The 15,209-nt window shown below is 42.9% G+C and overlaps 1 protein-coding gene across 8 annotated transcripts in view; it reads right to left on the reverse strand.

The window, feature by feature from the left end:
* Positions 1-217: 217 nt before the first annotated feature.
* The window catches only part of LOC123999124 (AP2-associated protein kinase 1-like), a 50,908-nt gene continuing 35,916 nt past the window's right edge, over positions 218-15,209 (reverse strand). The window contains exons 10-21 of one of the 8 annotated variants that reach the window (XM_046304551.1): positions 15,021-15,181; positions 14,084-14,223; positions 12,797-13,192; positions 12,178-12,314; positions 11,669-11,892; positions 11,379-11,480; positions 8,942-9,034; positions 6,679-6,783; positions 6,329-6,430; positions 4,643-4,798; positions 4,099-4,200; positions 218-3,689 (exon numbers count right to left, since the gene is read on the reverse strand). In XM_046304551.1, coding sequence (XP_046160507.1) covers positions 3,589-3,689; positions 4,099-4,200; positions 4,643-4,798; positions 6,329-6,430; positions 6,679-6,783; positions 8,942-9,034; positions 11,379-11,480; positions 11,669-11,892; positions 12,178-12,314; positions 12,797-13,192; positions 14,084-14,223; positions 15,021-15,181 — 1,819 coding nt within the window. In that variant the 3' untranslated portion in view covers positions 218-3,588. Of the gene's footprint in view, positions 3,690-4,098; positions 4,201-4,642; positions 4,799-6,328; positions 6,431-6,678; positions 6,784-8,418; positions 8,469-8,941; positions 9,038-11,378; positions 11,481-11,668; positions 11,893-12,177; positions 12,315-12,796; positions 13,193-14,083; positions 14,224-15,020; positions 15,182-15,209 lie in introns of those variants that run through there. The other 7 variants (XM_046304553.1, XM_046304554.1, XM_046304550.1 and 4 more) reach the window with 7 other exon arrangements.

Below are 15,209 nucleotides of genomic sequence, written 5' to 3' on the forward strand. Positions count from 1 at the left end.
GATTTAATTGATTGTGCTTGAGTATTTGTATTTATTAAGGATCCCCATTAGTAGAAGTGAGTGTCTAAAAGATAACAGCTAGCTAAATGTGTCGCCCCTCTCCATCTGAATCAATCTGTCTACCAATAAATCACGTTAACCACATGACTACCATGACAGGGTCAAATTCTCAGTAATCAACTCCCTTCAGTCACTCAATCAATAGTCAAAACAAAAGTACATTGACATGTATATGTTTATTCAACATCCCTTTCTTTGTAATTCTTTAGTTATCTCACAAAAATAGAAGGTGCACACAGAAATGACTGCGCTGACGCAGGATTAGGTGTCATATAGACGGACAGAGATCCAGAACATTCAGAGGGATTAGGTGTCATATAGACGGACAGAGATCCAGAACATTCAGAGGGATTAGGTGTCATATAGACGGACAGAGATCCAGAACATTCAGAGGGATTAGGTGTCATATAGACGGACAGAGATCCAGAACATTCAGAGGGATTAGGTGTCATATAGACGGACAGAGATCCAGAACATTCAGAGGGATTAGGTGTCATATAGACGGACAGAGATCCAGAACATTCAGAGGGATTAGGTGTCATATAGACGGACAGAGATCCAGAACATTCAGAGGGATTAGGTGTCATATAGACGGACAGAGATCCAGAACATTCAGAGGGATTAGGTGTCATATAGACGGACAGAGATCCAGAACATTCAGAGGGATTAGGTGTCATATAGACGGACAGAGATCCAGAACATTCAGAGGGATTAGGTGTCATATAGACGGACAGAGATCCAGAACAATCAGGAGAACAATGGTCATCAGAAACAGCTTTTTCCACTTTTGGCAAAAACAACTGGGCAACATGAAGGATCTCTTTTTCACAACAACACAAGTTGAACTACCTGGAGGGCAAGACCTTTACCAAGAACAACAGCACAGTGTTGTCTACAGGAAGAAGCAAAGATTGCATAGGTCAATAGCCTCATGAGTATCTGCAGATGACTAGACTGTACAGTAGTGGAAGGGATAAGATGTGAACTTCAGCTTGAGATAGATGTGACACAACATTGAATTTTAGAATACTGCCAATAAGTGCTGTTGCTTGGCATGCATTGTTTGGAAAACTGCAGTAGAACAATTATCTGTAATTCCTTGAAATGTACAGTGAGCATTCCTATCTTCATAGGATCTGACGTGTATGTTGTCATAGTGTTGAAGCCTGTGTAGTGCTTGCCCCTCTCTGTCTGATAACCAATATATTCCTTTCCTCTAATTCAGTCAGATCACTGAGTCTAGTGGTCCACTCAGAGAGACACTGATGTGCTCTCAAAAACAGTGACTTCCTCTATGGGCAACAGAGTGAACTCAGCGCTATTTAATTAAGAGGGCCTGTGCTTTTCAAATGTGATGAAGTCAACACAAACATCATTGTAGATGTCACTTATTGCAGCGAGGTTAGACAACAACACAACCGCATCACATCCAACGAGTCAGACTGTATGTTCACACATTCACACACCGATGATAACACTGTCTACCAACACAACAGAACATTCAACAACACGGTCATGCTTCGATATGCATCTTTTTGATACTATAAAATCTGCGTGGAGAAAGCATGGCTTTGTAGAGCACTATTTCAACAACGACTGTAGTTCTCTGCCTTTTGTACAGCGTGATTAAGTATGGTACAGTATAAGACATGGTAAAGCTCCCTGGGTTGTGGTCCCAATGTACAACAAACTACTTTGTTTGCAATAAAACCCTCCTTAGGTCAAGGCAAGTTAATAGACACTACTTGAAGGAGAAATCCTACCCAACCCTCAACAACAGATCAAAGCTAAGATTGTCACAACTGTATGTTATGATAATGTCACAATAGGAATCTGGGGAGAAATATGGTGGACAAAACACAGCTGCACAGGAAAAACAAAGTATTTGTCTATAATAGTCATCTTAAGAATTATATTTAAATATATTAATCTTTATTTATAATGATATTAATGTCATACATTCATTCTCTAACACTCTATTCATATTCACATTTATTATTAGCTATATATGAAATCAACTTTTCTATATATTTTTTTCACAATGTAAGCTATGACGACCGATGAGTAACAGAGGACATACATGTTTTGTAACTTTATACACGAGAGGAACCACACGTATGATCACTGGATCAGAGTATGTGGGTATTGCAGATATAAATACATTCACACTATGTAGGGCTGATAAATTACTGGAATATAGGATCTATGTACAAGTAGGAATGGACTTTCTGTGGGAATGCATGTTTGAATAGAATGAAAGGATTGCGTGGGCACAAACAGGCTGAAATGAAAGGGATGATATTGACCGACGGTCTGTATAGTCAGGCTAAGGAGAGGTCAACGAGAGGAAAACAAGCAAATGCTTTAGAAAAGCATCAATGTTGTCAATGTGCAGCTGAGTCCCGAGCCAAGCTGGTGTTTTTAAATCTTAGCTTCTTCCTTTGGGATTGTTAGCTCCATATTTATGTTAATGTAGGCTTTAAAAAGTCTTAAGATATGTTGGTGCTAACTTACAACTTTTTTGAATAACTTCCTAGCTCATTTTGACCATAGACAGGTAACATGCCTGGTGGCTCTTACAGTGCTCTGCTAATGGCAGCTGGGAGGATGTGTCCACGGGGAGGCTCAATCTCTGGACCAGCTGGTGGAGTAATCAGTCCTTTTTGATAGTGACATCTATCCCATCACGCCGGCTATGATACCTCACGCTAAGGGTTAAAACACAATCCCTGAAAACTCAGCCACTGAAGTGTGGCAAACTAAATTGGCAGACAGACAACCATTTTTTCAACGTTCTACAGTACAACTCAAGATGTTTAGAAGAAATCAATGTTGTGATATTGTTGTTACCGAATGTGCGCAAATAATAATCCAAGTGAAATATAAATATAACCCTGGAGAAAGGCAGGAGACAAAACATCTACTTGTCCACCATAACAACATCTACTAACAACAAGACTGGAATTATCTGGGCTGCTTACAGGACAAGACTGACCAGAGAGAGAGGATTGAAACATGGTGAAACATTTGACCCTGGTCTACAGAAAGAAGAACTCTTGGATCAAGTTAGAGGGACAAATACAAAAGCTAGAAAAAGTTAGTGTGTCGTGAAAGCAAAAGTTATATTGTTAGGGTGCCATGAACGCAAAAGCTAGAAGCAGTGTGCCATGAACTTGTTTGCCATGATGACCGCAGAAGGCAACAGAACATAGGCCTAAATGCTGTGAGAGCATGAAATGAGAGGGCAAGAGGGGGGAAGAAGAAAAGTGGTGGACATGACGGGAATCAATATCAGAGGCATGATGGGACAAACACAGACAGGACAATGATTATGGATCTAGAACTCTATCGCCCAGTGCGTTCGGAATGACAGCAGGAGTTCCCATGGAACAAACGTTGGTGATGAATGGTGTAGGGGTGTAACGACTAACGGTGGGGTCTATTTTCCTCTCCAGCATCAATACTTCTACCTCGTCTCTCCATCCCCCCACTCCCCCTCTCTTTAGTGTCCCGGCTCCCCACCGGCCTCTACAGGTCGATGAGCTGGTCCACCATGAGCAGGGAGCGGGCCAGGCTGGGAAGGCTGGACTCAGAGCTGCCACTGTTACTTCGAGAGTGGCCTCCTGAAACTGTCCGGACAGAGAGGAGTGCGGTAGGGAGGTGGGCCAAGGCGAAGCAGGGGGGACACGGGGGAAAAGCAAGGGAGGTAAGTAAGAAAGAACAGGTGCCAGGGAAAAGAGGGAGAGAAGATAAGGTTACAGAAGACAGAGAAAGACAGGAAGAGGAATTTCTCTCCAGATACAATCTAAGAATGTTACGGAATAACTACACAAAGGATGCGAGGATGGCTACTCAGTTGAATCTACAAGGGTAAGAGGGAACAGGGTTTAATACACTACTGAGGACATTGACCGGAATCAAATCCCAGAGTTCCTCTGAACCTGGTTGAGGTATGAATGGCAATCTTAGTGGGACAGGACAGAGACTCCCTGCCTGTCCCTGCCTCTGGTCTGAAGGCTGGAAGCCCACTGGGCTTACCTTGGGAGGAGGCCATGACAGGGATGGGGTCAAACTCATCCTCGTTGGCTGTCTCTGCACTGGGTGGAGGCTCAAAGCCTGGGATCAGGAGATCAGAAGAGTCTGCAGAAGATGGAGCCGAGAAAGGAGGAAGGGGAGGTTAAGGTGTTTGGGAGAAGCATTGAATAAAGCAAGCAGCACAACCAAGAGTATAAAGGAAGAATAAGAAATGTCAGAAAGGGAGAGAGATAGAGGAGGAAGCAGATAAGGTGAGTTACAGAGCAGTGTGCCACACAACTACAGAGGGTTAGAGTTAGACTGCAAGTCAGTAGCCTGCTAGTGTAGTTGTCTCTCTTCACATGGAGAAGAACTAGCTTCCTAACAGGCAGAACAGCTAGCTTCCTAACAGGGAGAACAGCTAACTTCCTAACAGGGAGAACCAAACCATTTGTTCCTACGGTACACATCAAGTATAAGTGGCAGCACTTCTGCCTCTCCAATTGTGGGACTAAGTGGTCCAGTTTGGGCTTGTTATGGACGTGTGATTTTGGAAACAGAGCCTTACCTGACAGAAACTGGGTGGAACCCCCAGATGCCAGGTCAAACTCTTCCAGAACAGACCTAAAGCCAGCAGAAGCGGGAGCAGAGGAGAGAGAGGAGGCTCTAGAAGGGGGAGAGATGAGAGAGCAACCCAGCAGAGAGTCCTCCCCAAGCAGGGGATCTGTGGGAGGGAGGGCAGAGGAGTGGGAGGGGGGGCAAGGGTTAGACTGGAATGTTTAGTTCAGGATATCTCCAGGATATGGCCAAAATATATTACTGTATCATGTATAATATAATGGGGTGGCAGGGAAGCCTAGTGGTTAGAGCGTTGGACTAATAACCAAAAGGTTGCAAGTTCATATCCCCGAGCTGACAAGGTACAAATCGGCCGTTCTGCCCCTGAACAGGCAGTTAACCCACTGTTCCTTGGCCGTCATTGAAAATAAGAATTTGTTCTTAACTGACTTGCCTAGTTAAATAAAGGTAAATAATAGCTAGATTGTAAGCGCCAAGGAAAAGGGATGAAAAAGAATGTGTGTTCCTAATAGCTCTCAATGTCATGCTATAGTATATAATGTATGGTCATAGAGGCACTAAACATCAAAGCATCCAACCGTAAGTAGGGGTATGGGGAGGTTTCCTTTGAAACCATAAAAAATTGAAGTAACCATCTGCATCAGCTTTTTCAGTACTTCCAACATGAGGTATTCTTTTGGTGTTTCACAAACACTAATATGAAGTCCAGCATAAAAAAATGACTTAGCTTCAACTTCCTTTTATCAATTCCAAAACTGTTATTATTCGGTAGATCTACTTGAACGTTTGATTAGTTACTTTCAGTGATCATGTCTTATTGTTTTACATTGCTTTGTGGTTTTGATTATTAGCCATTTGAAACCACTTTCGCAGGCATTGTTGTGCACAGTGCTCAATCTACTAGCAGTAGCCTAAGTGGAGGTTGATCTGCACGCAATGGGCCTCAATGGGCTTGGCAACAGTAACAAGGCGTGATGTGTAACAAAAACATTTTTGGGAGGAGAATGTTTCTTTGGGACCATCAGGCAACGTCCTGACAACTGATACACAGGAATGTTTTTGCAACGTTCTCATGAAACGTGTTTAGAACATGAATATGGTATATTCTGAAAACAAGGCAACCACGTTCTGTGTATGTTTGATGTGATGTTGATGGAATATTCTCCTAAACCTGAGAAAACTGGACACAAATGTTCTTGCAACGTTCCATAAAACGCATCTAGAACGTTGTAGAATATTCTGAGAACATTGTAACCACATTCTAGACATTAAGGGAATGTTCTCCTAACTTTCACACCAAAATACGTTAAAAAGGTTGACAGAAGGTTTTTGCTAACATAGATAGAATGTTCCCCTAACGGAAAACTGGACACACATATGGGGAACATTACGGGTAACATTACATTCAATCTCCCTAGAACTGTTAGCTGGGTAGACAGACACTCAAAATATCAATCAGACAGTCTCGTTGTACTCAATGGGCTGGCTCCACTCCGTCCTCTGAAAACCTTATACAATGATCAAAGACCAGTGTCGAGGCAGGTGGTATTATCAGTAATAACAGAAACCAAAACATTTTGGTTTCGTCAGATCTAAATTATCTTCTTCCACTGTGGCATTCAATTTTGGAAGCATCTAGATTGTGTGTCGCATTGCCTGTGAGACAGAAACTAACCATGAAGCAGTGTAGAATCTGTCTCAGACTGGGACACAGGAGCCTCCAGACCAGGGATCAGAGAGTCCAGACTCAAAAGAGAGTTCTCTGCTGGACCCACTACTGTACATGTAGAGAGAGGGAGGAAGAGACAAAGACGAGGAGAGGGGGAAGCAGAGAGAGGGAGATGGGGAGGAAGAGAACGAGAAATGGAAGCAGAGAGAGGGAGAGAGGAAGAAAGGGTCCACTGAGGGCAGACAGAGGATATTGCGATGGAGCATTCCACGGTAAAACATTTACATTGGGAAAAACAAATGTAACAAAGTGTGTACAGCAATGAAATCTCCAGGAGTGAAAGTATTTTACTATACCATTAACAGCCTCCACCACCGTTCTGCCAAAGGGATCAGCCATGGACAGGAGGTCAGGGAGCAGGTGGTGTGTATCTGGGGACTTCAATCCCTCAATAAGCTTCTCTAAAGGCCCAGAGAGAAATGAAGAGCGAGGAAGAGTAAATGGAAAGGGAGAGAACAGTAAGAAAAAGTGAGTGGCAGCAACACTCTAGCTAGCAAATACTGCATTTGACATGGTCAAGCAATTAAGGAATTTGTAAGGATGGAGATAAGGGGTGAGGAAAGGAAGAGAGAGAAGGTGAAGGACAAATAATAAATAGGACTGAGGGCAAGGGAACTAGGCAATAGGGAATGTGAGAGGATGGAGATAAGGGGTGAAGAAAGGAAGAGAGAGAAGGTGAAGGACAAATAATAAATAGGACTGAGGGCAAGGGAACTAGGCAATAGGGAATGTGAGAGGATGGAGATAAGGGGTGAAGAAAGGAAGAGAGAGAAGGTGAAGGACAAATAATAAATAGGACTGAGGGCAAGGGAACTAGGCAATAGGGAATGTGAGAGGATGGGTGTTTAATGCAGGAACATGATGGTACAGCTGAGCCTCCAGCACATAATGTGATGCAAGGACAGAGACCACAATATCCTATACATTTTCATAAATATAGGCCTATATAGATAAGCTAATGTACATTTTTTGGAACTAATATGCACTCCATGGATGGACTCAGCTGCACGTCCTCCAAGCCTGTGTCATCTATTACTTTCAGAGAATGTACAGAACGTCCTTATTTATCGCTTACATATAGGCCTATACAGATAAGCTGTTGTACTACAACTATAACCACTCAACCCACTCATGTCGTTAAGGCCCGTTTCCTAGTTCATGGGGAGCAAACATTAAACATTGCTGATTAATTTATATTTACTGGCCAATTGTGTATCCTAGTTCCAAATAACCTGATACGGCTGAGATGTATTGTTTGTTTATCAAGTGCAGCTTTCCAGTCAGAAGTGATTTGACAGCCCCCATGGAGATAACCTGCCATGGTATTTACATTATCACCATTGATATTATTTTCATCAATAGGAGCCTGAAGGAACTGGAACGGTATTCAATTGTTTAATGAAGCTATTGACCTTTACATTAGCTTTCAAGGGTTTTGTAATCAATAATATAAGAAATGCAACTAAAACCATAGATTTGTTTTTTTTTACGTACCAGTAGCTTAAACAAAACAGAGATGGAGGGAATGAGAAAATTGGGAAATGAAAGAGGTTGGGGATAAATTAATGAATTACAGATGAATAAGACAAAGATAATAACAGAATGGCTGAAGAATGACATGAAGACAAAGAATTTGAGAGAGACACATTAGAATATAGCTAAATAAAGAAAATAATAGCGCCCTACAGATGAATGAAAGGTTCACCTCAAGCAGAGAAACTGTTTGCAGTGGAACCGTTCTCTTTGAAGAAAAGTGATAAAAAACCAACAAGGTCAACTTCCCATCACATTCCAACAAGCCAGTTAACAAGCGATTAGAATATCTTGCATACATCGAGACGTTTGTTCACACAGCCACCAAACCCGGAACGTTATTTTCACACCAGATGCATAACACAGTTACACAGACAGAGCCGTCTAGTAGCTACATCCACTATCTCGGGTTCCCCCTAAAGACCACTCTACACACCAGGTCATCTCTCAACACAACACATGCACACATCTGCTCTCTTCCTGCCTCTCCACTCTGTACTTACAGTTAAGTCATGGACCAAGGCACAGCACAAGTCCACTCTAGCCCCTTTAACTTGGGAAAGAGAGCACTGTACATCACTGCTAGCAACATGATTACCAGTACTTTGGCTTTCTTAGAGCAATATCCCACACGTTACAACATGAAGTACTGCATTATTTTGAGCTCCATTTTTGACTTAATTAAAAGAAGATTAGGCTTGGAATGGTTTTTGACAACCACTTGCTAAAACAGCCAAATGTTGCCATGACCACTAAGGAACAGTAATTGTGTGTGGATTCCAAGGGTGCGTTTGTTTTTCAGCCTGATGTTTACTGGCACCTGTCAAAAACAACAGGCATGACATGTTTTCGTAAATGCATCAGTTATTCTGCACTCTGGCACTCTCAAACCTGAGTGCTCTGAACTCGGAGTAGATTTCCAGAGTGGATTTACGAATGCAGCATCTCAGTATGTCGTGTTGATGCTCTATGTGGGGTAAGTGATTTGAAGTGTACTTTTAGAAATAAAAAGGGACACAACCTTACCTGGAGTGTCTGAGAGTGCTAGGGTGCTGAAAGGGACCAGAACAGTCAACAAAGACTCTCCTGTATCCAGTCCAAGGATGTCTTCAGATTGCTCTACTGGTGCAGCAGAGAAAAGACAACAAAACAGACGTAGACTAATGAACACTGCAGAGATACACAAAGCATGGCATGTTGTCCATCTGCATCTGATAAGTAGAGATGATTGGGCATGGATAGTTCAAGGCAAAGACACAGTGTTTTCTTGGCCAGTTATTCAGCGAAGACATCCCATTAAATGGCCAGCTAGCTAAGGATGTTGAGCTCGTTGAGTTAATGAAAGCTTTCAGAAAGGGATTTCTGCTGAGCTTAGAGTTCAGATTGCAACTGATGAGGTCACAGAGGACCATTCACTCAGCAGGAAAAAATATGCACTTTTATGAACTTCTCCTGTCCTCCAAGAGTTGCTGAACTTTCTCTTCATTTCAGTAGCTCCTCAGTTCCTCAGTTCCTACTTCCACCTTGGTTGGAGAGTGGAGGAGTAACAGAGTTCCCTTCATAAGTCCATAGTATGACATAGAATAGTGAATTATAGGATTTCTATGGGTGTGTCACTGGAGATTATTGTAATGGAGAATGGAGGATCTGATTGCTAAAGGAAGAACAAAGGAAGGGGAGCTATGGGAATATCTGAGAGATACAGCGTATTAGGAAAGTATTCAGACACTGACTTTTTGTTACATGACAGTCTTACTCTAAAATTGATTCATTTTTTTCCCCTAATTAAACTACACACAATAGCCAACATAACATTTGTTTTATTGTATATACAGTAAAAAAAAAACAGAAATATCTTATTTACATCAATAAGTATTCAGAGCCTTTGCTATGAGACTCTAAAATTAATCTCAGGGGCATCCTGTTTCTATTGATCATCCTTGAGATGTTTCTACAACTTCATTGGAGTATACCTGGGGACAATTCAATTGATTGGACATGATTTGGAAAGGCACACACCTGGAGTGCCAATAGTCGATGAGGAAATAAAAAAAGTGTGTGAACCTACAGTCAGAAGTTTACATACAACTTAGCCAAATACAGTTAAACTCAGTTTTTCACAACTCCTGACATTTAATCCAAGTAAAAATTCCCTGTCTTAGGTCAGTTAGGATCACCACTTTATTTTAAGAATGTGAAGTGTCAGAATAATATTAGCGAGAATTATTTATTTGGGCTTATATTTCTTTCATCACATTCCCAGTGGGTAAGAAGTTTACATACACTCAATTAGTATTTGGTAGCATTGCCTTTAAATTGTTTAACTTGGGTCAAACTTTCTGGTAGCCTTCCACAAGCTTCCCACAATAAGGTGGGTGAATTTTGTCCCATTCCTCCTGACAGAGCTGGTGTAACTGAGTCAGGTTTGTAAGGCCTCCTTACTCGCACACGCTTTTTCAGTTCTGCCCACATATTTTCTATAGGATTGAGGTCACGGCTTTGTGATGGCCACTCCAATACCTTGACTTTGATGTCCTTAAGCCATTTTGCAACAACTTTGGAAGTATGCTTGGGGTCATTGTCCATTTGGAAGACCCATTTGAGACCAAGCTTTAACTTCCTGACTGATGTCTTGAGATGTTGCTTCAATATATCCATATAATTTTCCTGCCTCATGATGCCATCTATTTTGTTTAGTGCACCAGTCCCTCCTGCAGCAAATCACCCCCACACCATGATGTTGCCACCCCCGTGCTTCACGATTGGGATTTTGTTCTTCGGCTTGCAAGCCCCCTCCCCCCCTTTTCCTCCAAACATAACAATGGTCATAATGGCGAAACAGTTCTATTTTTGCTTCATCAGACCAGAGGACATTTCTCCAAAAAGTATGATCTTTGTCCCCGTGTGCAGACACAAACCGTAGTCTGGTTTTTATATGGCGGTTTTGGAGCAGTGGCTTCTTCCTTGCTGAGTGGGCTTTCAAATTATGTCGATATAGGACTCGTTTTACTGTGGATATAGATACTTTCGTACCTGTTTCCTCCAGCATCTTCACACGGTCCTACGGTGTTGTTCTGGGATTGATTTGCACTTTTCGCACCAAAGTACGTTCATCTCTAGGCGACAGAACGCGTCTCCTTCCTGAGTGGTATGACGGCTGTGTGGTCTGCAAAAACTATCAAGCCATCGACTTTAATACATTTTTAGGCTGTAACATTAACAAAATGTGGAAATGGTCAAAGGGTCTGAATACTTTACGAATGCACTGTATACTGTAGGAAGATTAATATAATATTAATATATGCCATTTTTCAGACGCTTCAATCCAAAGTGACTTAGTCGTGCATGGGTGGCCCCAGTGGGAATTGAACCCACAACCCTTGGCGTTGCAAGCACCAGTCTCTACTGACTGAGCCAGAGAGGACTGAACCCCTATGAGTGATGGAGATGAGAAGGGTCTCACCAGCAGGTTGGGGGGTTGTTTCCCCAGGGGAGGAGACCTCCAGCAGGCCAGGTATCAGTTCCTCTGTGGGGGCCGTCTCCACCTCTGCTTCTGCAGCCACGTCTAATAGCGATAAGGTCAAAGTGAATGATACAGCTTTATCTGATTGGAAATACGATTACAACAGAGGATATGTCAGAAATGAGGTCTACGGGTGTATTTTTTGCACCTATCTCTTCACCTAGCTGAAAACACACGGTATTCCGTTGTGTGTGCAACACACACATGTCCACACACACAAACAGCCTCACCATCAGCCTGTTCATCAACCAGGTCTTTGTTAATCAGTTGCTCTGCACTGAGATTGGAGGAGTCATCATCACCAAAAGGGTTCCAGGCGGGCTGCGTGGGGGAACCCGTGGCAGGGCCAGGGGTAGGGGAATGGGCAAAGGCAGAAAAGTTGCTGTCTTGCGCTGGTTCACACACACTCTGCTGAAGGGACCGGGTGGAATTGGGTGGAGATGTACCGACAGATCTGGAAAAACACATAAATGCCGGAAGAGGTCAACTTGTTGTTACACACTGAAGCAGTGATGCCAAAATGTTGGTGGTTTACCCAATTCAATACTAGGAGTTGATATATAGAGTGTGCGACTCTATTTATTTTTATAGTTTACAGTTTATTCGTTGTTCGTCCGCAACTCTACACAAAACAATTTTCAGTGGGTGTGCGCCAGCTCATGATTTTTATTACACATTGAAAACTAGACATATTTATCTAAGGATGATATTTCTGGTGATGATGTCATGCATATCTTACATTAACTGATTGAGGTCATCCTCTGCTGTGGCCTCTTGCAGTAGTAGGCTGAAGTCACTTCCAGGTAGCCCACCGACTGCATTCTGGGTAACGTTACTCGGGGTGAGCTCTGCTGTCTTTGGAGAGTGGTGCGGAGTCTTGGACAGAGGGACAGAGAAAGAGAGAGGAAATAGAAGAAAAAATATAATATAAACAATACAGATCTCACAGTCTAACTGAAGGGAGAAGAATTCAACAGGACGACTCATGAAAAATAACAAATCCCAATAACACTCACTAATGATTCACTTTCAATGGCAAATACAAATACATACAACACTAAAGAAAATGAGGGAAACAAAGTAAAATGAAGTGAAAAACAGACAGGGAAAAAAAGGCTATCACACACAGAAATGAGGGTCATTCAAACATTCACATTGATGCAGAGTTTTTCAAGTTACTGAGAGAACAACACTAACAAGCAAAACTGAAAGACAGCAAAATGATGAAGGCTGATGGCATTGGCATGACGATAGATGGCTGGGTGGAACAATGGATGGCCTGATGTCATTTTCAAGCAGGCTTTGAGTGTGTCTGACAGCTCAGGGAGCAGACGTGGTGCAGGCTGCAGGTATGTTACCGTCTCAGTCTCAGCTGTGTTGTGACTGGTCTCGGCAGGAGTGGACTGGGTCTTGACAGGTGGATGCTGGGCCGCTTCTGTCTGAGCTACTGGTTGCTGGGCAACTGGTTGTTGAGGAACTGGTTGCTGCCGAGCTGTAGGCTGCTGTGCAGCTGAAGGATGGGCTGGAGTAGGCTGAGCAGATGGTTGCCGCTGGGTCTGGCTCTGGCTGGCCTGCTTACGACGTGCTGGGGCTTTGGGTGGGGCTGGGCTGGACAGAGCCTGGGCCTTCTGAGGGGAAGGACAGGCCACCGGGGGAGGCAAGGCCTGTTGAGGGGTGCTCGGGGCCTCCGCCATGGTCTGCATAGGTGGGACTCCTCCCACTGCTTCGATAGGCTGCTGCTGCAACTGTCCTGGCTACCACATAAAGACGTAGGACAGCACACATTGTCAAAAAACCGAGACAACGAAAACAAAGCTGCTTCACACACAGACAACACAGTGTGCCACTAAGAACGCATGTGGCTGTTATCATGGGTTCACCTGCATAACACTTCACTTTTTCACACAAAATGATATACCGGTATACCGTAAAACTGTCATACCTACCTAAAAACTAAGGACCAATTGTTGCAATAGGAGGAGACTGTAAAAAATGTAATCCCAGGAAAATATAATGGGGTGCAATTGTGTGGTAATGTTTTTTCCATCCAATTTCCTCCCTAATGCACATTTCTTCTCTGTTTGGTCAAGAGTTTCCTGCACTTCAATGACCTACTTATCTAAGCTTGTTCCATGATGACAGTCTATACAAAGGTTGGCTGAACAATAACACAACCCTGAGGCAGCAGCTTGTCACACAGATGGCACTTTACAGCTGGCATAAGTGGCTTTGTCACTAAGCAACAAAATCCTATGAAATAAATTAGCTATATTTCTTTGAAATACATTTTACCAGACCCGTTAGAGGGTAAAGAGGAACATTTTCTTTAGAATTTTTTTGTTGTTGTTGCTAATAACCATAATTATATTAACCCACTTAAATCCCTTTTTTTTAACTTGCAGGGTTTTGTACTGTAATTGATTAGATTCATTAAACGCTTCCAGATGCTCAGAAGATACGTCATCCACCTCCACCTGGTGATGGCAGTTATTTTTGCAGCAGAAACCTAGATCAGCACTCCTATTCTGAGACGCATGATACAAACAACCCCTGGTCGCCCATCCAAGGATTCAGAGAGAAGCCAGGAGTGGGAGGCAGGGTAGTATGGCTGTGGGTTTGGGTGTTAGCTGGCTGCCTGAGTTTACCTGCTTCTGCTGAGCACCACCCAGCTGGGGTGTTGCCTCACTGGGAGGGTTATGTGATTGGCCGGTCGCTGGCTGAAGTGCCTTCTGTGCCTTCTGTGATTGGAGGGCTGCCGCTTGCTGGGCAAGGTTTAAGTTCACTCCTGCAAGGAATACAGTATATGGTTACTATACAAGCCATGAAACTAAGAAAATATATTGCATGCTATATACATCACTGGCAAGACCTCATTAGATGAAACTGTTGAGAGACATTCTAAGCATACCAGTCATTTGTTTCTAAAGAGAGCCATATAATGTTTGACTAAATATAACTAAGATCAAATTTTTGTAATAATTCAACCAAATTTGGCTGGTATGTTCTGAACAGTTTGCACCCAAAGAGGCATTTCTTTGAGTTACCGAGAAAAGAGGGCAAAACAACTGTTTTAGGTCAGTGCAGGTCCAGCTCGATGTCAACTAGCTAGCTTATTTGGGTACATGCCCACTTAGGCATACATTTATTTATCATGGCTAGTGCCCACTGTCCGCCATCTTAATTTACTTCCATTTTCTCCAACTTAGCTATTGCCATTAGGGTAGAGAATCTACCTCAGTCACTTCTGTTTATCTCTTGAGTAGCTACAGTGCCTTCAGAAAGTATTCACACACTTAGATTTTTTCCAAATGCTATTGTGTTACAACTGACCTACACAATATGCCATAATGTCAGTGGAAATACATTATTTATTTATTTATTTGTATTAATAAAAAATGAAAACCTGAAATGTCTTGAGTCAGTAAGTATTCAACCTCTTTGTTAAGGCAAGCCTAAATAAGTTCAGAAGTACAAAGTGTTATGTTTGGGACAAATCTAATACAACACATTACTGAGTACCACTCTCCATATTTTCAAGCATAGTAGTTGCAGTAAATAGGCAGAGTGAGGGTGGGTACATACCAAGAGGAAGGGCCCCCCCGGCAGGTAGGTTGGCCCGTTTGCGAGGGGTGAGGGCAGCCGGCTGGATGGGTAGGATTCCAGCGCTGGGCTGGGCATGGCCCGCTTTGGGCCTCTGCCGGGGCGTGATGGAGGTCTCAGTGGTGGGGATGGGGTCTGTCAGTCTGGGGGGAAAAAGGTGAGAGTTGGTGA

This window comes from Oncorhynchus gorbuscha, linkage group LG16 (genome assembly GCF_021184085.1).
Source record: "Oncorhynchus gorbuscha isolate QuinsamMale2020 ecotype Even-year linkage group LG16, OgorEven_v1.0, whole genome shotgun sequence".
In the NCBI taxonomy this organism is placed as follows: Eukaryota; Metazoa; Chordata; class Actinopteri; order Salmoniformes; family Salmonidae; genus Oncorhynchus; species Oncorhynchus gorbuscha.